The sequence below is a fragment of the Vulpes vulpes genome, chromosome 8 (genome assembly GCF_048418805.1).
Source record: "Vulpes vulpes isolate BD-2025 chromosome 8, VulVul3, whole genome shotgun sequence".
Taxonomy (NCBI): Eukaryota; Metazoa; Chordata; class Mammalia; order Carnivora; family Canidae; genus Vulpes; species Vulpes vulpes.
The window spans coordinates 56,597,447-56,619,168 of NC_132787.1; the positions used below are offsets into that span (position 1 = coordinate 56,597,447).

At 36.3% G+C, this 21,722-nt stretch overlaps 1 protein-coding gene across 3 annotated transcripts in view; it reads left to right on the forward strand.

Annotated features, from left to right (window-relative positions):
• The window catches only part of GDAP2 (ganglioside induced differentiation associated protein 2), a 59,623-nt gene that overhangs the window by 19,702 nt on the left and 18,199 nt on the right, over positions 1-21,722 (forward strand). For all 3 annotated transcript variants that reach the window (XM_025994650.2, XM_025994651.2, XM_072766780.1), the window contains exons 4-9: positions 107-260; positions 672-760; positions 6,062-6,138; positions 7,621-7,780; positions 9,799-9,955; positions 21,518-21,594. In XM_025994650.2, the coding sequence (XP_025850435.1) occupies positions 107-260; positions 672-760; positions 6,062-6,138; positions 7,621-7,780; positions 9,799-9,955; positions 21,518-21,594 (714 nt within the window). The remainder of the gene's footprint in view (positions 1-106; positions 261-671; positions 761-6,061; positions 6,139-7,620; positions 7,781-9,798; positions 9,956-21,517; positions 21,595-21,722) is intronic.

A 21,722-nucleotide genomic window follows, 5' to 3' on the forward strand; every position in this document is an offset into this window, starting at 1 on the left:
ATTGAAATTTCTCAAAGTTCTTATTACTTTTCTCTTTTATGCCTTGTTTTGTTGACTTTTTTTTTTCCTAACACCTTCATGACTTAGTATGTTCCATTGTTCCCAGGTTGCCGGACAGGTGAAGCAAAATTGACAAAAGGATTTAATCTAGCTGCCCGGTTCATCATTCACACAGTGGGACCTAAATACAAGAGCCGCTATCGCACAGCTGCTGAGAGTTCCCTGTACAGCTGCTACAGAAACGTGCTTCAGCTGGCCAAGTATGGTTTATTCACTTCCTGGATGCAGCATACCATACACTGTTAAAGGCTCTGGTTTCAGAATGAAACTGAGCCGTGGAAGTCAATTTTGAGGGCCTTAAATCATGTAAGAAGACTCTGAAGATAAAATTAATTATCTTCACACACGTAGCAGGATAAAAAGAGTGGATTCAGGTGACTTAATTTAACCTGTTCCCACTTTATTCAGTCTTTATTTGGGCTCTATTTCCCCCAAATAGTATCATTATAATATTGATATAATTATTAAAAAGTATAACTGGGATTAACCAATCTTGTATATTATACAAGATTTATTGGGGAGTTAAGGAAAGAAGTTGCTGCATTTTTTAAATTAATTACATATGTATGTATTATGAATGTTGGTGGTTTGTGTTTTCTGTTTGATTGCAGAGAGCAATCAATGTCTTCTGTGGGATTCTGTGTCATCAATTCTGCAAAACGAGGTTATCCTTTAGAGGATGCAACACACATAGCACTTCGTAAGTAACATCAGAGATGCTGTGCATACATTGAGCACTTTGTAAGTAGGATTGGAATGCTGTTCATAGATTGAGTCTTACAAAATTTTTTTATCACTAGTTAAGTAGTTATAGCCAAAGAAGATGTCCTGATGAACAGATCATGGCATCCTGGAGGGAACTTTGTACTGGTAAGTTGCTGAGCTCAAAATACTTGCTCAAGTTGATGTTTTTTTCAACTTGAATAAAGGCTCAGAAATTTGTCTATTAAATTGGGAAATGGCCAAGAAGTATGGCCAACACATTGGGTATTTGAACCGGTATTCAGAATAATCTTAACAGGCTGTAACAATGAAGTCTAAATAGATTTCATAATATAGTATGTATAAATAGCACTTTGCAGTTGAAATAGCAGCTTTCAATGTGCAATTTGAGTATAAATCCTTGCACTGAAGTTTAAAAAAGACGGGGCTCGATCATAATGAGACAGAATGTCATATATGTGATATAAAAATATGTTTAGCTTGAGAGAACCCATGATCTCACTGTATTATATGCAAGTTCAGACCACATCTAGACATTTGTATATAGTACTGGGTGTCCTATCTTATGAGACACTGACAAACTGGAGAGCAAACAGTTTGAAACATTAGTGGTACTTCTCCTAAGCTTTTAGCATATATGATGCTCATCTTCAAATATTTGAAGGATTCGCATTGTGAACTTATTCTGTGCTGCCTGTTTAGAACAGTGGTTCTGAACTGTTTTGGGAGCCATCACAAACTACATTGAGCATTTGATGGAAGAAAGCTGTGGACCCTTTCTCTGAAGAATATACATACAGAGGGAGTTTGCAGCAATTTCAGGAAGTTGATAAATTCTTTTCTAAATTTTTATTATTATTTTTTTTATTTATGTATGATAGTCACAGAGAGAGAGAGAGAGAGGCAGAGACACAGGCAGAGGGAGAAGCAGGCTCCATGCACCGGGAGCCCGATGTGGGATTCGATCCCAGGTCTCCAGGATCGCGCCCTGGGCCAAAGGCAGGCGCTAAACCGCTGCGCCACCCAGGGATCCCCAGGAAGTTGATAAATTCTTATAAGGATTGTAGATAAGACTTGGAATGGTAGAAGGCAGGTCTTGGGACTATGTCACAAGTGGGACAGTTGGTTCCACTTTAGGTAGTACTCTCTCTAATGGAAAGGTATTTTAAGTGAATTTCTTGTCACTAGGAATGTTCATGCAAAAACTAAATGACCATCTATTGAAGATATTCCTCATTAAGGAGGAAAACTACACCAGATGATCTTTAAAGCCCCTTTCTATCTCTAGAATTTAAAGAGGAGGAGTTAAAAGTCTTACATCCATCAAAAAATTACAAAGATATTCAAATGTTAAGATTATTATTATATAGCCTAGAATTTAGGGTGAGGGCATAAATAATCTTATTTAATAATTAGCTATTTTTAAGATATAAGATCTTACTGCTCAAGGATTTTATAGTAAATTTATATATTTTGTAGTTATGCTTTATATATATTAGACTGAGCTTCTTGAGCAGAAATCTTTTCATCTTTGCATTTCCAGTGCTTCCATATGCCAAGAATACTTTACATGTGGAACTTGCTTAAGAAATACATATTTTAAAAGGAGATAAAGAAGTTCCATTTTGTTTCTTCAGTAGCCGTGTGTTTTAGGTGTTCATTTTACCAATAAAGAGGCTCAGAAGTTTATCATGTTCTCATGGTTATGCAGACTCCTGCCTCCCAAGTCTAGTAACCTTTCTGTTATACTAGATAATTTAATTATATACATAACATTGAGTTAGAACTACTTCAGTGGGAAACTACTGTTACCACTACTCTGCATGTATTCTGAATGGTGCCTTACCAAAACAAAGTTCTGCCTTTATATAATTCTTTCTGGCAATGCTCTTGGCAGGTCTTGACATTCTCTGATTCCTTCATCCTTACCTCATCACCCCATAACTTGAGCTAAGTCTTTTTTTATGTCACTATTTCTTATTAATCATACAGGTTAGAATTTAAAGAGGCAGCAACATTTTATAGAAAAGACTCTAAAAAAGGAGTCAAGAAGACTGGTTTTTGATCTCTATTCTACCAGTCTCACCAACTTTGTGGCCCCAGCTAAATGACTTGATATACTACCATAGAGGTGTCAACTTTAAGCAATAATTGTAATAGGAACAGATGAAGATGGGTCTAAGAGACTGTGATGAAGCAATTTCTAAGAATTTGATTAGCACAAAGGAAATGGAAAACTTAAAGATGGACAAGTCAACTTAAATTTTATAAGACTTGTTTGACTTACTACATCTTAAATCTAATAGCAAAACTGTACCATCTCATTAAAAAAGTATGCGCACACAAACAGTTCTGGCCTTTGCTCACATACTTTCTGAGCATTTGGGAAATCAGTGGCTTATATACTTTTGCAGCATATATGGGCCAAGAACAAATTTAATAATTTGTTTCCTACTTATTACACTATTACCAAAACTTACTTCATTTGAAACCTAAGTAATAGGGGATCCCTTGGGTGGTTCAGCAGTTTAGTGCCTGCCTTTGGCCCAGGGCATGGTCCTGAAGTCCTGGGATCGAGTTCCACATCTGGCTCCCTGCATGGAGCCTGCTTCTCCCTCTGAGTCTCTGCCTCTCTCTCTTTCTCTTTCTCTCTCTGTCTCTGTGTCTCTCATGAATAAATAAAGTCTTAAAAAAAAAAAAAACCTAAGTAATATCCTCTTGATAGATGTATCAAGACTGTCTTTTTTTTTTTTTTTTTATTGGTTCATGTACAGTTCAGTTCTCCATTAGGAGCCTAAAGAAACCTCTGGATTGAAATAAATTTATTAAGTTATTTATTCATTCAGCAAAATTTTGAGTGATTGTGTGCAAGGCCCTGTACTATATAGAAGAGGATACAGTGGTGAGAAAAAAAATGAAGCTGTTTTTCCAGATGAAACTCTGAAAGAAACCATTTGAATTGGCAGTTCGTACTAAAACCTTATAGCCATGACACCACTCTTTCTTTTCTCCTTTTTGCAGTTACCTTTCTTCATGAATTCCATTGAGAGAATTCAGTTTGGTTACTATCAGGCATTGTATTTTGTTCTCCAGTGGAAATCCTACAGTTGTATGCTGGGAAACCATTATGTGTGAACATTAATTAAAACTTGGTGTCAGGGCACCTGGATGGTTCAGTCACTTAAGCTTCTGACTCTTGATTTTGGCTCAAGTCATCATCTCTGGGTTGTCGGATGCAGCCCTGATGTGGGCTCTGCACTGAGTCCCTCTCCCTCTGTTCTTCCCCCTACTCATCCTCACGCTCTCTCTCGCTTGCTCTCTCTAAATAAAACCTTCTAAAAAAACCACAAACCGTAGTGTCAAAATAAAGAAAATCCCTTTTTGAAAATTCATTTTTTAAAAATTGTTAAAACAGAATAGAGAAAAAAATGAAAAGTAAATTTGTCATCTAACAGAGGGAGAATTATGAATAGCTTAGCTTGGTCCTTCAACAAATGGATCTGCTCAGTTAGATTCTCCAGATACAGTAGTAAACAAGGCAGGCAATATGTAGATAATTAGACCCATAAAATGTTAATTCAGCTGCTAGTTATTTTTGAATGATTGCTTGCTATATTCTTAAAATGTGCTAGGTTCTGGTAATATTAATGTTAGATATACTTGGCCTTCAGAGAGCTCATGGTCTAGCTATAAAATGCAATGAGAAATTCACAAATGGAGGTCCTTCAGGTTATAGGAGGAGCACAAGGTGGGGTCATGGAGTTCTGTGTACTAGATGGCCTTGGAATGGGTCTTGAAAAATGACTAGGAGTTAACTAATAAAAGGTCATGGTGAATGAATGGTATTCTAGTCAAAGGTAACCATGCAAACAGAGACAGAATAGCATGGAAGTTAAATGGAATGTTCTGAGTACAGCAAAGAAGCCAATTTGCCAAAAGCATAAGGTCTGTGGGAGGACTAATGGGAAATAGAACTCTAAAGGATAGGGTTGGAGGGATGGCCAGTTAGGGTCCAAGTGTGGCAAACCGTGCTGGGGACTTAGATCCTAACTTACAAGCAGTGCAGAGCCTCAGAATTATTTAGTAAGGAGGGTGACAAGGGAAGGAAGATAAATCAGGCAACAGTGAATATATAGACCTAGAAAAGAGAGAAACAAGAAAAGAGCTTATTGCTAAAGGCTTCATGAGTATTAAGATCCTGAGAACAGCTACAAGAGGAATGGGTGTTAGAAATAGCAATAGAATTTTAAAGGACATGATGCAGAATAAAGGAAGAGGTGAAAGGAGTGTTAAAATTTTCAGATTTGAGCTTGGATAAATGATTCGATGTTGCTATCTGGTAAAATAAAGAATATAGGTAAAGGAACAGATTTTGAGGGAGAAGGATGGAGGTCAGTTTCAGACCTGTGGAGTTTGAGGTCTCTGGGTTATCTGGGCGGATATACCCAATAGGCAGGAGGGAACTCAGCTCTTCTATTTGGAAAACAGAATATAAAGATTTGAGAATATCAGTATTTACATTGATGCTAAGCCAGCAAATTGGTGAGCTAAATAGAGACTATATCTGTCTGTCTATATATATATATATATATATATATATAACAAGAAAATAATTGTGGAGGACAGAACCATGGAAGACAACATTTTTAAATGGACATATAAACTAAAGCTAGACAATCTTCTAATGAGATAAGGACTGAAAAAAGGCCATTAGGTTTCATTGATAGGAAATTGATAGAGAAGAATCAGAATAACATAGGAATTAAGAAAAAAATAATTCACCTTTGGTCAATGGGATTTTGACAGGGATACAATCCTGAGTAGGTCACTGAATACTGTAAGTAAATGAATAGTCAGAGAGAAGGAGGCCCTAGGGAATAAAAATAAATTGGATAAAGAAGAATTGTCTGGAATCAGCATCTCCTATGGCCAGGCACTATTTTAGATGCTGGCAATAAAGTAGTAAGTAAAATAAAACTCTTGTGCTGTTGAGGTATTTTTGCTCTAGCAGATGGGGCAGGGAGGGCAGAGAAGATACAAAATAAGCAAGAAACTCCACAAATTTTTTCTATAATATTTGCTCTAGAGGAAAGCAAATCAGAGAAGGATTTTTAAATATGGTGATCTGGGCAGGCTTCATTGATAAGGTGTCATTGAGCAGAGACCTGACTGAAATGAAGAGTGATCCATGGTAAAAATAAAACTTTGAAGAGTTTGAATTTTCTTCACACAAGTCATTTCTTATTTATTGAATAAGTTTTTCTATTCTTTTCCTTAGGCACTGTCAGGAGATTCCTAGAAATTCATGGGGAGACCATTGAAAAAGTAGTATTTGCTGTGTCTGAACTTGAAGAGGTATTTTGCTAATGATGTTGCATTGTTTAAATCTTATTTTTACTTATTTATCTTTGTCTCATCATTATCTATTTACTGAATTGCCAGTAGCATATCCTAGGAATCTGTGTATGTTTTTTGGCAGTGGGGCTTACCATCCTTTGTTGAAAAGAACTCAAAGTCTAAAAACAAGTCAAAAAGGAGCATTTTGATCATGTTTTTACTGCTGAACCATTTTCTTTTTGTGAAATCTTACAACGTAGAGTTCTGCTGTGCTCCCTGTATTTGTTCTTAAAACTCCTTGAGGCACCTGGTGACTAGCATTGATTAAGTTGTGAGGTTTATGTTTTGTTTGTTTTGTTGTGTATAGTTAGGTTTAATGTATTTCAGCTTAACTTAGAGCCATTTTAGAAAACTAGTTTTGTTTTTGTTTTTTTAACTTTCATTAAGTTTTATTTAGTTATAGTGTGCTCTATCCAGTTCAGCTTGTATTATTTTGCAGTTTTGTGGCCTTGGGCAAGTTATTTAACCCCTCTGTGCTTTGATAAAATAGGAGTATTAATAATACTTACATCACAGGAGTTTAGTGATGAATGAGTTAACACGTGTGAAATATCCACGTATGGTATCAATAACTATATACATGATATATAAATACTTTGGAAATTACGAAAATGGGGACACCTGGGTGGCTGAGCAGTTAAAGTGCCTGACTTCAGCTCAGGACATGATCCTGGAGTCCCAGGATCGAGTCCCACATCGGGCTCCCTGAATGGGGCCTGCTTCTCCCTCTGCCTGTGTCTCTGCTTCTCTCTCTCTCTGTCTCTGTCTCTCTCTCTCTCTCTGTTCCCTCATGAATAAATAAATAAAATCTTTTAAAAAAAATTGCAAAAATGAGGCATATTTGCTTGTCTGCTGTCTCTTCTTGTTTTACCTGGTTTACCTATCCATTCAATGATCCTTTATTCAGTGTCTGGCATCCAGGCTTATCACACTAGATTCTGGGAATACACCAGTGAACAGGTCAGGGTCATTGTCCTCAAGGAATCCATTGGCTGTTGGTGAGGGCAGACAATTCAGATAAGTTATGATAATTGTGATAAGTGCATTAATGAAGGTATAGAATGGATAGGAACACATAATTCAACCCTGCACAGGGTTAAGAAATGCTTCCTATGGGAGGTGATAAACATGAAATCATAAAAAATAAGATATTCCAAGGGAGGGGTAAATGACAATATGACATGAGTGGCAGTTTCAGTGACCTGAAATTGCCAGGATGGAGGTCACATTTAACTTTATTGACTACCTAACAATATCCTGACCCTGAACATAAAAACTGCTTGAGGGCCCTAGACAACATCTAGTTGAGCTTAGAAGCGGTAAGGTTTTTATTTTTGACAGAGGCTGTCTTCACAGTGTCTAGAATAGCACTAAAGCTCTGCTGATGCCTGCTTCATTGCTTCATTATTTTTTACAGAATGTCTTGCTTTTCTGACACAGGCTACTTACCAAAAGCTGCTACCTCTGTACTTCCCAAGGTCATTAAAGGAGGAATGTCGATCATTGCCATACCTACCTGCAGATATCGGAAATGCGGAAGGGGAGCCTGTGGTACCTGAGCGACAGATTAGAATTAGTGAAAAACCTGGTGCCCCGGAGGGTGAGTTCTGCTTTTCTTAATTTCCCTCTTTTACCAGGGACTGATAAAACACTACCAAGAAGGAGAAAGTTCATTCTACCTTTGGGGAGCTCTCTATGGGTGTGACATTGAGTTCAAGACCAACTTAGATGTTTTTAGAGGCTTATTCTTGTTAAAATTTACTCTTTAAGTTAAAATACATATATTTACACACACACACACACACACACACACACACACACAAACATTAAGTCTGTTAGACAGTAGAGATCCAGAAGTAGATATAACAACTTTTACACCCTCATGAAGTTTATAGTTGTATGCGGGACCCTATTTGAGACAGTAATCAAGTACATAATCATCTAAAATTTTCAGCAGCTTTAACAATATCCTCCAAAAGCGAGACCTAACATTAAATACTAAAACAGGAATGCCATTACCATTTGTTTTGTTTCTTTAGGTTATATACTCATGTAGATTGAAGCAATGGTAGAACATGGTAGGATGGGAGCCCTTCTGAATCTGAATCTGTGCTGTATGACAGCTTATATTGATCTTCATGTGTACATGATTAAGGTCGTAACTCCCTTGTGTGGAGACATGCCTCAGAAGCTTCAGAACTGAATGTGAAAATTCAGCATCTCAGGAATTACTATGAGATTCCTACTGTGAACACTTTTAAACAGGCATCAAAATCTGTAGAAGGTTGTTCATCTCCTTTTTATCACCAGTACATAGCCTTAAATCAAGTGGAGGGAATTGGAAGTGGTGTACCATCAGGAAATATCTGAACGAAGTTTTGCTGGAGGGCTACCCATGTACTTTAGGGTATCCCCAGAGTTATTTGGAAATTTTCATGATTGTGACCACCAATGTAGAATATAGTTTTTCCTAAATGTGTAAATGCATTTTGTATGACAAGGAGTAATAATTGCAAACCCAATTTGAGATCATAATGCTAGGCAGGAGATTAGGCTAACCCATTAGCCAAAGGGTTCCTTGTGTCTACCATTTTCTAAGAGTGCTTGATTACCTCATAGATGGAAGTCCTAGTATTATTCATAAATATTTTCAATTAGGATGTTCAGTCTGTTCAAATAGATGTAAAATCAGCTTTACCTGATTTGTTTATGGGGTTTTTGTTTTTTGTTTCTTGTTTTTCATAAAAGCAGATTTCTCAGCCATTAGCCTGTCACAGATTAAGGAGCAGCGAAGTAGATGTGAGGAAGTCCCAGCTGGATGGCCCACATGGCTGGGCTTCAAGTAGTGGCATTGCTTTGGGAAGCTCCCCATGGTCCAAGACATTTTTCTTTTCTTTCTTTAAAAAAAAAAAAAAAAAAGTTTTTTGAACAAAGCTAGTAAGGCAGTAGGGGAACACACTAAGAGATAGATGACCCATTCCCAAAGTGCTGACTTCTAGCCAAACACAAAATGATTGTCTGGATACATTAGAAAGTTGATTTATTAATTTGTAGTGAAAACCAGAACACTTATGAGTCAGATGATTATATAGGCATGACCAGTGTAGAAAACCAGGATGCTAAATTAGAATTAAAACATATCTTAGTGAACGTGGATCCTATCCTGCAATATTGGGCAAGCAAGCTGCCATTGCGAGTTATCTGACAAAAGGACTCAAGTGTTTGTGTCAGTTTATCATGTGCGCCCTCCTTAAAACAGTTCTGGATAAATGACTCGAAACATTCGTTCTTTGTATTTCTCTTTTCTTTAAACCTACATACGATTCTATCTTTTTGTTTATCATTACCTTCTGTTCTTCCTTCTTAAGGTTACACTCAAGTCCCCATGATTTGATTTTGTGAATTCCTAAAACTTCTGTTACACAGGGACAAGTGGTTTCTTGCATTATTTCAATTCTTCAGATGCCGAAATCTGATTTCAGTTTGAGTTTCAAAAAAATACCCTCAACCCCAGTTTTTTTATGACGTCATAGTCATCCCTGTTGCAACATTCACAGTCTGTAGCATTTACTGTCAGATTTTATCATACACTCTCTGTTGATAGTATTTTTGTTACAGACAACCAAGAAGAGGAGGCTGAAGGCTTGGGAGTTGACCTCTCTTTCATCGGCTCTCACGCTTTTGCTCGAATGGAAGGAGATATTGACAAGCAAAGAAGACTGATCCTTCAGGGACAGTTATCAGAGGCGGCCTTGCAGAAGCAGCATCAAAGAAAGTAAGGCAATCCCTTTGGACTGATAGACACAGAGGGACATGAGAAATCAGCAAGGAGCCTGCATGGACTAAATGATCTGCATATAACATATTCTCATCTGTTCTTCATGACAATGTAGTGGGAAATATTGTCCCCATTATGTAGATACAGAAATTCAGAGTTAGTTTATCAGTGGTCACATTAATATGTGGTGAAGCCAGTGTTCAGGTGCATATCCGACTTCAGAGCTCCTACTCTTCCTGCTGTAAGTGTAGTGCCTCTGGGTGAAATTTCATTCTAACGTGGGAATAGGAAAAGGGAAAGGCAGAGTTATGAAGTTTTTACTTTACTATATTGGTAATTAAAGCATAATCTACAGTTTTGTTAAATTTAAAAGTACTTTATTTCTCCCTGATTTATCCCAAGGACCTTATAAAGCCATTCCATCTCTTTTTTTTTTTTTTCTCTTTTTTTTAGCCATTCCATTTCTTTCAAGTGTTTTCATTTTTTTAAATTTAAATTCAATTAATTAAAATAATGTATTATTAGTTTCGGAGGTAGAGGTTAGTGATTCATCAGTCTTATATAACACCTAGTGCTCATTATATCATGTGCCCTCCTTAATGTCCATCACCCAGTTACTCCATCCCCTGACCCCCTTCAGCGACCCTCAATTTTTTTCCCTAGGATTAAGAGTCTCTTATGGTTTGTCTCCCTGATTTCATCTTGTTTTATTTTTCCCTCCCTTTCTCTATGATCCTCTGTCTTGTTTTTTAAATTCTACATGAATGAGATCATATGGTAATTATCTTTCTCTGATTGACCTATTTTGCTCAGCATAATACCCTCCAGTTCATCCATGTGGATGTAAATGGTAAGATTTCATCCTTTCTGATGGCTGAGTAATATTCCATTGTATATATGTACATACCACATCTTCTTTATCCATTCATCCATCAGTGGACATCTCAGCCCTTTCCATAGTTTAGCTTTTGTGGACATTCCTGCTATAAACACTGGGGTGCAGATGCTCCCTCAGATCACTACATTTGTATCTTTGGGGTAGATGCCTGATAGTGCAGTTGCTGAGTTGAAGGGTAGCTCTATTTTCAACTTCTTCAGGAACCTCCATACTGCTTTCTGGAGAGGCTGTACAAGCTGGCATTCCCACCAATAGTGCAAGAGAGTTCCCCTTTCTCCACATCATCACCAACAATTATTGTTTCCTGACTTTTTAATTTTAGCCATTCTGACTGGTGTGAGGTGGTATCTCATTGTGGTTTTGATTTGAATTTCTCTGATGCCGAGTGATAGGAAACATTTTTTCATGTGTCTGTTGGCCATCTGTATGTCTTCTTTGGAAAAATGTCTGTTCATATCTTGTGCCCAGTTCTTAATTGTATTATTTATTCTTTGGATGTTGAGTTTGGTAAATTTTTTATAGGTCTTGGATACTAGCTCTTTATCTGATAAGACATTTGCAAATATCTTCTCCTGTTTTGTCAGTTGCCTTTTGGTTTTGTCAACAGTTTCCTTTGCTGTGCAAAAGTTCTTCATGAAGTCCCAATAATAGTTCATTTTTGCCTTTGTTTCCTTTGCCTTTGGAGATGTGTCTAACAAGAAGTTGCTGTGGCTGAGGTCACAAAGGTTGCTGCTTGTGTTCTCTGGGATTTTGATGGGTTCCTATCTCACATTTAGGTCTTTCAGACATTTTGTGTCTATTTTTGTGTAAGTGTAAGAAAATGGGCCAGTTTCATTCTTCTGCACGTGGCTGTCCATTTTCCCAGCACCATTTATTAAAGAAATTCTCTTTTTTCCATTGGATATTCATTCCTGCTTTGTTGAAGATTAGTTGACCATAGAGTTGAGGGCCCATTTCTGGGTTCTTTGTTCTCTTCCATTGATCTATGTGTCTGTTTTTTTACCAGTACCAAAGCTGTCTTGATGACTACAGCTTTGTAATATAGCTTGAAGTCCAGAATTGTGATGCTACGAACTTTGGTTTTCTTTTTCAACATTCCTTTGGCTATTCAGGTTCTCTTCTGGTTCCATACAAATTTTAGGATTATTTGTTCCAGCTCTGTGAAAAAAAATTGTTGGTATTTTGGTAGGGATAGCATTGAATGTATAGATTGCTCAAGGTAGTGTAGACATTTTAATAGTATTTGTTCTTCCAACCCATGAGCGTGGAATATTTTTTCATTTCTTTGTGTCTTCCTCAATTTCTTTCATGAGTGTTCTATAGTCTTTGGAGTACAAATCCTTTGCCTCTTTGGTTAGGTTTATTCCTAGGGATCTTACGGTGTTTTCTAAAGCAGTACTGAATAAGTCCTTTTTAAAGCATAAAGGAAAGCAGCTTATGTACTTTTGGGTAAGCTTTTCTAAGGATTAACAGTCCTTGGAAAGCTAGCTGCTTTTCAGAAACGTCTAAAGGAAAGAAAAATTATAAACTCTAAACAGTTCATATCAGCATTACCTTACAGTGTTGGTTGAGAGATTACCATCTCATAGGATTGTTGTAAGCACCTAGTACTTACCAAGCTCTTAAAATCGGTCACTGCTGTTTTCCTCGGTACTGAGCAAATTATGGTATATTTTGCCTTTTAGCTTTGTTACTTGCCATCCCTTTTGACTGGAATACCCTCATCCTTTAATTCCTGCCCATTCTCTGGGTTTCAGCTTAAAAGTGATTGCCTCTAGAAAGGTATCTCCCTGGAGATAAGCCAGAATAGACAGAAGAGAAGTCTGGAATAGATGCCTCTTCCTCTTTTTTTTTTTTTTTTTCTTCATATCCTGTACTTAACCAAAGTATAGCATAGTATTTGTCACAGTATATTGCAATGATGTGTGATTGTTTTAAGTTTCCAACTATAAACTGGAAGTGGACTTAGATGACCTCTGGAGTCCCTTATAGAATTAGAATGTTGTTTCTGGGTGGGTGAGTTTCTGGTTTTCATTTTATTCTGATTTTATTTTTAGAAACAACAGCAAATTTGCCACGAGGGGGCACCAATGAACAGTTTTTCCAAAGGCAGTCACAATCAAATGATAGCTTCAGTGGTTTCTAGACTTAACATGTGTAAGAATCATTTGGCAAACATTTTTCTTTAAATACAGTGAGGGGCCTCTCCCTCACATGACTGGACTTTGCATCTGTATACTTTTTCACATTGTGATTCGTGCACTGCTAGATCTGGTTACCTTTTTTTAGTCAAAGGCAGTGGTTCTTAAATGATTTGGTCTCAGGTTGCCTTTGCACTCTTAAAAATTGTTGAGGACTCCAGAGAGCTTTGGTTTACATGGTTTGTACCTGTTAGTATTTATCGTATGAGAAATTATGTATTAGTTTATTTAAAAATAGACCATCATGGTTTTTTTTTTGAAAATTAGAAGAAATGGCACGGTTTTACCTTTTTGAAAAGGTTTAAATGTATGCCTTAATAAAAGACGGCTGGATTCTTATATCAGCATTCAAATTGTTGCAGTAAGTTGTCTTGGGTGAACTATATAGAGAAAATCTAACCTCATTCAGATATATAATTAGAAAGAGGAAGAGTATGTTAATAGCCCTTCCAAATAACTTATGATATTCTTTGATATTATAATACAACTTGGTAAATGGTAATTTCTTGAAGTTTAGTTGTAATATGGAATCTCAAAGCATATCCATGAATTTTTATATTCTGTTATATTAAAATGTGTTGTTCAGTCCTGCTCTTTGAATGAATTTTATAATAGGAATTACAGCATGAATTTATAACATGATGCATTGTCTTTTGGAAAATAATGATTCACTGAATTATTCAGATTTCCTAAATATTGATATATTTCATTATACAATATAAAAAAATTGTGTTTGTTAATATTGACACTGATCTCATCAGAAAAGTCTTAAGTATTAGGAACTGTAAGCTTCTGATAATGGTTACAAATTTTTCAAAATAATATATATTTTTTAAAGCTCAAGTTTTATCACAGACAAGAAATACCATTGATTTTTCTTGAAATGACAGGATCACTTTATTCATTTTTGAGGACACATCTGCCAAATACTCATGTTGAGTAACCACAGTTTGTCTGCCAGTAGTTATTTGAACAGTGTTCCGTGAAAAAAAGCAGCAAGTTTAGCTTACAAGTCCTACAGTGCCTTTCTTCAAGACAACCTCATACTTTGGTATGCAGAAGTGCTTTATGTGTTCTTCCCATTTTATGATACGTTAATATTAAAAAGATGTGTTCCCAAGGGTTGATTTAATTAATAATTTTTACCTCCTCATCGAAGACATTCTTAAATTAAACTGGCTTTTTTTCTTATTCTTTATTTTTTTTCCTCTGTGAGAATTTTGGCAATGAAGAACACAATGGCTGTTCGTACAATCTGGTGCCTCCACCTTGATTCATTTTAAGGCACCAGTAATCTACTTAACAGTTGCTTGGTGCAAATGTCAACACAGTGAAAAAGGAAACTGATGTTTCAGTATGATTGTGAAACTGTCAGAAACAGTTTTGACCTTGCAAACCCCCTGAAAAAGTGTCAGACTATGGACCACACTTTAAGAACCACTGGTCTATGGTCTCTCACCAGTACCTTATAGTTGAAAGGAATTTTGGTAATCGTCTGATACAGTTTCCTGAAGTGGAGTACAGTCTCTAGGCATTAGAATCACCAGGGCTACTTGCTAAAAATGTGTATGCCCCACACCAAATTTCCCACCTCTGAGGAAAGGGCTCAGAAATCTTCCTTCTGAAGTTTCTTAGGTGATTATTTTGTGCTCCAAATTACTGATTTGTTCTATCTTCTTTACTTTACAGGGGGTATATGATCCCCTAGACTGGGTACCCAGAGGTACAACTCACTGAGAAAGAGCCTTCAAAGTGGCTATTGTGGCACATCTCCCTTCTCTACTACCTTCTTCAGCCCACTTCACAAACCAGCATTAGACAAGTTGGCAAAGGACTAGAGATTTTTTTATATTCATATACAAAGAACCTCACTGTTACCCCTTTTCTCAAAGCAGTCAACCTATTCTCTTTTACTTCTTTCTCTTACACATACACATACCCCTCATACCTTTTTCATTTCTCCATGAGTGCTATAGATAATCTGGAAATTTTGAAGTTTGTGTTTGGACTGGAGATTTGTTTGTCTTTGGCTCTTTCTTTAAGGATAACTAGTTCAAGCCAGTATTAGAATAAATCTATTCACTCCTTTCTGGAAAGGAGTCCTCAGCAAAGGTTTAGGTTCTAGGAAGGAATATGAATGCAGCATGGAAAGCACTGTCCTTCTTACTGGTCTTATTGATCTTGAGATTCATATTTGTACACAGTTGATGGTTTCCATTCAGTTCAGGAAACATTGGATATTTACTCTGTACAAGATAATATTCTAGATACTGAAATATACAGGGTTAAATAAGGTAGCCCCTCTGTTTTGAAATTCATGAGTGAGCCACATTGCCTTCAGGGGTGTGTTCTGAACAATGGTCAGACTTTGTGTACATATAGTCAACACATAGCTGGCCAACTTACAGAAGAGCACAGCCTATAGCTCCCAAAGCCTGAACTAAGAAACAGGCTAGGTGCCTCTGTCACATAGTTCTCTTGAGTGGTAAGTTATATCTAAATCAAAAGGTTTTCAGATTTCCCATATAAGTGTCCAGTGCCTGTGATGATTAAAGGTGAAGTTGTGTCTGATAGCTATGCTGCAGAATACTTCAGAATAATAGCAGCTCAGAAGTGTGGTCAAGGAACCAGAGACCCTTTTGGGGAGCCTATGAGACCAAAACTAGTTTTATAATCCTACTCAGACATATTTACCCTTTTCCTTCCCATTCTCAGAGTGTTTGGTGGAGTTTTCCAGAGGCTACTTACTATGTAGCATTGCAGTAGATGAAATGCAGAAACAAATGTGAGAATCCAGCAAAATTTAAAGAGATTTGCAACAATGTTAAAGACACATTTTTTGTCATAAAAGTTATTGATGTTCATATAGAGCTTTTTGTTGTTTTTACATTTACAAATTATCTTTAATATTTCTGTTTTTATTTCTAATATGGTAGGTATAACTGAGATAAACATAAAAGGGTCCTGAGACCAGAAAATTTGAGAACTGATGACTACTTGTTTAGGAGTTTATGACATAACTGAGCTATGAGTCGTCTATTTGCATACTCTGCCTTGTGCTGAATGTTTAAGATTGCGGGTTGTGGCTTTTTAAAATTTGTTTCTCTTACTTTTTCTAAATAAGGCTTTATTTACACATAATGAGTCTGATTTCTGTTAATTATGTTAGTTGATCAGGTTGAGCAAAGGATAATTTTTATCTCTGAAGAAGTAGCTCTTTAGCTAGCAACATCTTTTTGAAAACTTTCAATTCTTCCATCAGTAACAAAACTAAAGGTCCCGTGGATCGGCTATATAGGGTCCGATCATTGCTCTTGTGGCATTGCCTTGCCACACCATTATCTCTGTGTGGTAATTCATCTGAAAAAATTAGGCATGTTGTCTAATTCTTTATATTTCTAGGTCTTCTATCCAACTCTGACATTAATTTGGTATATCATAAGGAAGAAGTTGGCTTACTTACAAAAATTAGGAAGCAATATTCTTTTTCATAGAGCTTTTAAAACTCTTAAAATTATTTTACAGTAACTTTTTCATTAGTGTTCCTTGGTCAGCTTAAGACCCAATTGCCTACAACGCATAAGTCATTTGCCACAATAAAAACTTTATCTCATTCATTATTAAGTATTTATTGAGCCCTTACTAACATACCAAGTGTCATGATGAAAACATAATAAAGTGACATGCAAGACAGATACAACCCCAGCCCTCATGGAGCCTAGGGTCTTGCAGAGGAGAGAAATGGTAAACTAATTATTAAATGAATAATTTATTTTAAATTACAGGATACAGTAAGTATATAACAACGGTCCTAACTAAATCTAGTGTGGGGCAGTTGCCCAGGCCAGGAAAAGCTTGTGTTGATTCCAAAACCCAGGCTATTGGTCATACACAAATAGGTTAGTCATTAGTCTTTTAAGAGTTTTTAGAGTAAATTTTCTTCATCATTCAACCTGAGGTTATGCATGTGGATGGTAACTGATTAACTGGAAGAAATTGTGTTTTGTTAGCTTTGTGAGGACAGCACCCACCCTTAGTTGCTTACAGTCTGTTAAGAGACTGTCTACTCAGTATTTCTGCCTTCAGAGCACTATAGTGGCCACCTTTCCTGCCATTTTGCCATATTTTGTGTGACTGTTTACCTGTGATTATTGTAGTTTACCCAGTAAGTTTTAGAAATCTGTTTATTTGGAGTAATCTCTAAGAAAATAAGAATCTATTTTGAATTGAGTTTTCCTTTTTTATCTTTTGTTTTGATTGTTGGATTGGGATAAAAGATTGCATAGCATTTTTGAAATAAAATGCAAAAACTACAGCAAAAAATGAGATGCAGTTTATAACAGATAGAATGGAAATTTAAAAATATTTTTTGAATAGATGAGGGAAATAAAGCATTGTTTCTCTATTGGCTGAGGAGATAAAACTAACATTTTTTGCTTTTATTTCCTCCTCCCAAATACTTTTTTAAAAGAAAAGAAAATTAACTAGATAATCAAATCAGATTTACATGATCCATAGTGGAATGGAGGAGACTTTTAATAAGAAAAAAAGAAGAAACCAGATGAAGATAGCAGTCCTGAGTTGTGCCCTGGAATTTATCTTAATACTTAGAAACTGGAGCAGCACCACTGTCTCAGCAGTGACAATAAATCTTTTTTAAATCATTAAGCCTTTAAGAATCTCATGCAAGCTATAAACCTCCCCATGAACATGTTCATATGGATGTTGCTTTTGCCAACCAAAATCTATTCTAGGATATCAAGTTGTTAATCATAGATTAAAGTTAAAAACATTTTAGAGTTGATACTATTTCAGAGTTCACACCATGGACTATGGTCAATTTTAGATAGATTAAGGAGTTAATTTTTTTTTTTTTAATTAAAACTCATGGAAGAAGTAGGCTAGTATCTTTTATACCTTGGAGAAAGGACAGGTTTCTTAAAATATAAAAAGCAGTGGCTATAAAAGAAAAAATAGCTTCGACTATATTAAAATTGAGAACTTTGGCAAGTGGGGCAATGAATCTTAAAGAAAGTGAAAATCAGATTATAGAATGGGAGTATTCACAGTAAACATAACTGAGAAATGATTGCTATCAAGAATAGACAAAGAATTCCTACAAGTAAGCAAGAAAAGAAGAAATAGCCCTGTAGAAAACAAACAACATGAACAAGCATCTCACAGAAGAGGGAAACACACACAGTAAACGTGAACAGGATCTCAGCATCATTAGTGACCAGAGACCCAATTGGCAAGAATTAAGACATCTGCTAATGCCAGCTGTTGAGGAGGACATGGGTTCACAGGGTCTCATAATCATTGCTTGTAGAATGGGTACAATACTTTGGAAAAAGGATCTGGTCTTATCTTCTAAAACTAAATATACCTATAACCTAGCACTTCAACTCCTTTGTATCTACCCAAGAGAAATCATGCACTCCTATACCAGGAAATGTAAAATAAGTTGATCGTAGCACTGTTCACAGGAGCAAAAACCTGGGAACAGTCTAAGTGTTCACCAGTAGGGGAGTGGATGAAAAAAACTATAGTTTTCATATGATACAAATACATTGTATAGTCGTCATAGTGAATGAACAACATCGCCACCCAATTATATAGATGAATCTTAGCTGTCTAGTAAGTCCCAACAAGTAAGACCCAAAAGATTACATACACATAGCATTATAAGCTTTTTCCAGAAAGTTTTTTTGGAATATATCAGATGAACCAAAAGGATATAAAAAGGAAAGCAAGAAAATGATGGATGGGTGATTCCAGAGACTGGTTATAGGGGCGGGGGCTAGAATTGAAGGGGAATGACCACATGATTAGATGTAGACTATTGTGAGGGTGCTAGCTTTTATTGGGGACAATAGGTTTCAGAGTGCTTATTACTTCACTAAAAATAACTAATTAGATAACCAGCTTTTTAAACATTTTGTAGATTTATTTATTTTAGAGAGAGAGAGACAGCAAGTGCCTAAGAGCAGGGAGAGGGGCAGAGGGAGGGAGAGAATCTCAAGCAAACTCCCCACTCAGGGCAGAGCCTAACACAGGACTTGATCTCATGATCCTGAGATCAACTGAGCAGAAATCAAGTCAGATGCTAACTGACTGAGCACCCAGGCTTCCCTAGATAACGTTTTTAAAAGAGAACCACGTGTGTACCAGTGATGAGTATTTTGAACCAAGGTTAATTCTATTTTGTGCACCTAAATTCCAGTTGAAATTTTTTTTTCAGAGTTCATTGAACACGTTGTTACTCAGCATCAGGAGTTACCCTAGAGATTGCCTGGACATATAGAGGCAAATAAGACGGATTCCCTATCTTGTAGTCTAACAGTATAAATGAACACTGGCAATAAGTGGGTGAAGCCATGTACTATACTTCATGGTGCAAAGAAGGGGGAGCAGTTAGTTCTACATGTCTGGACCTTGCCTCCACACCCTCTCACTCTGCTCTCCCCACCCTCCCCTGCCAGCCCTCCTCTCAGCATATCGATAGAATATTTAGACCTCTGTTGGATTGCTTGTTTCGTTCTTACTACAGAGTTCATTCTTTATAACATGTGTCCATCTCATATGTTCAACCTCAAACTCTTTGAATCCAAGGACTTTTTATCATTCTCAGATGCCTCCCAAAATATCTTGAATAATACTCATGTTTATTATTTCATTAAAGATTTGAGTCCCTGCTGTGATGCGGGCACTTGCATGTACACAATATATCCTTGAAAAATGAGTTAATGAATACAAGAGTGGAATATAGAAATTAATAGACATTTACTGAATTCCTGTTACATGATTTGTGCTAGGACTTGTGTTGCTCATAAGACACTTAAGATAGTCTGTTCAGTCTTATTGTGAAGATGACTTAATCAGAAGACAGAAAACAGTATCATTGGGGATTTAGTGTGAATAACCAAAGAAGTGACTGTGTAAAAATGTGGAACATTATATATAGAAAAGGAACATTATATATAGAAAAGTATGGAAGCCTACTATAAAGATAGGTCTTTTCTTGACTTGCAAATTGTGTCTTCAACCAAAATTTAAAGCTATTTTGTCTTTGACTTTTCAATTTACATAGGTGGGCAAGTTTCCTTTTTTTTTTTTTTTTTTTTTTTTAAAGAGAGAGAAGTGGGGAAGGGACAGAGGGCAAGGGAGAGAGAGAATCTTAAGCAGGCTCCATGCCCAGCACATTGGGCTCGATCTCACAACCCTGAGGTCATGATCTGAGCTGAAATCAAATCAAGAGTTAGACTTTTAAAAGACTGAGCCACCCAGGCACCCTAAGCTGCCAAATTTAAAAAGGAAAACTATGGAACTAAGTGATACCAAGTGTTTTTTTCACAGGCAGTAACAATTTCTGATACTAGCAAGTGTATCACTTGATTACAATTCAAATATAATAGGCTTCCTATTAAATATCCTTAGCTTTGTGATTGTACTTTGTAGCTGAAAAGTATTCTACATAAACACCACTTTACAGATAAGGAAACGGGTCCATAGAGTGGAACAGCTTTATTTATGCACAGAAAGTGATAGGATTAGAACCAAGTCTCCTGCTTCTGGTTTAGTTTTTCTCATGTTATGGGATGTTGCCCTCTGGGACCTAGATGCTTCAGAGTTGCTTTTCATGCATTTCAGTGCCTTGAAAGCTTTTTTTTTTGTCCTTTGAATTTTAAGAAAATGGTCTGAAATAGAAAAAATACTGACCTTTTCAGAAATCTGGAGATCTGAATACAACTTCAAAATTCAGCTCTAATAACTAAGATTAGCTCAACGTTTTACAGGTCGTTTCCCCTCTTTGAGACTTTTAATGTCTTCCAATTTTAACGTCCTCTTAGCTAAAGCCGAGCTACATTCCCTAGGATCTGCTATATGGGCTGTCAGTGCACCTGGTTTGATTAACCAATCATTAAATAAGCCTGGACTTCCTACATAAAATTACCTGGTTCCTTTGTGGTCCCACATGTTCAACGCTTACCAGTTTTTCTTCTGCAGAGTAAACTCCTTGAGGGCACTGACCGTGTCTGTTTACTGCACGATTCTTAATACCAAATTGTTGAATGAGTGAACATCTCTTTTAAATAACTGCTGTTGCTTTAGGATTTCTCTGTTTGCATGTTTTTTTAGTAAAGGAAGATAATAGTATTTGAAAACTGTTAATTTGAGTAATTGGTACCTTTGCTATTTATATGAGTAGTCTTCACTTGATTATAAAAGATTTTTTTAAATCATTTAGTGTGAACACCTTCCTTTCTCAGTTTCTCAGTTTCTCGTTTGTGTTTATTATCAGTAACACATTAGTAGAGATTCTGCATAATACTATGACCTCCTTAAGTCCTCGCACATTATAATAAAATCTCATTCTTTTGGGAAAGATAGAAACAGATTCCGTTTGTAAATTTAACTTACAATGAGTTATTATAATAATCATGTCCTTTATTTCTATAGTTATAATCGCTGGTTATGTCAAGCAAGATCTGAGGATCTATCTGATATTGCTTCTCTAAAAGCCTTATACCAAACAGGTGAGTAACTTTTTCTTTTACTAATTAAGGACCTTCCCTAACACACTGTTAGAAACTTTTTCTCTGATTTTGTATGTTTTATCTGAAAAAAAAAATTGTTTTTATACTAATGGGGATAGTTTTGCTCA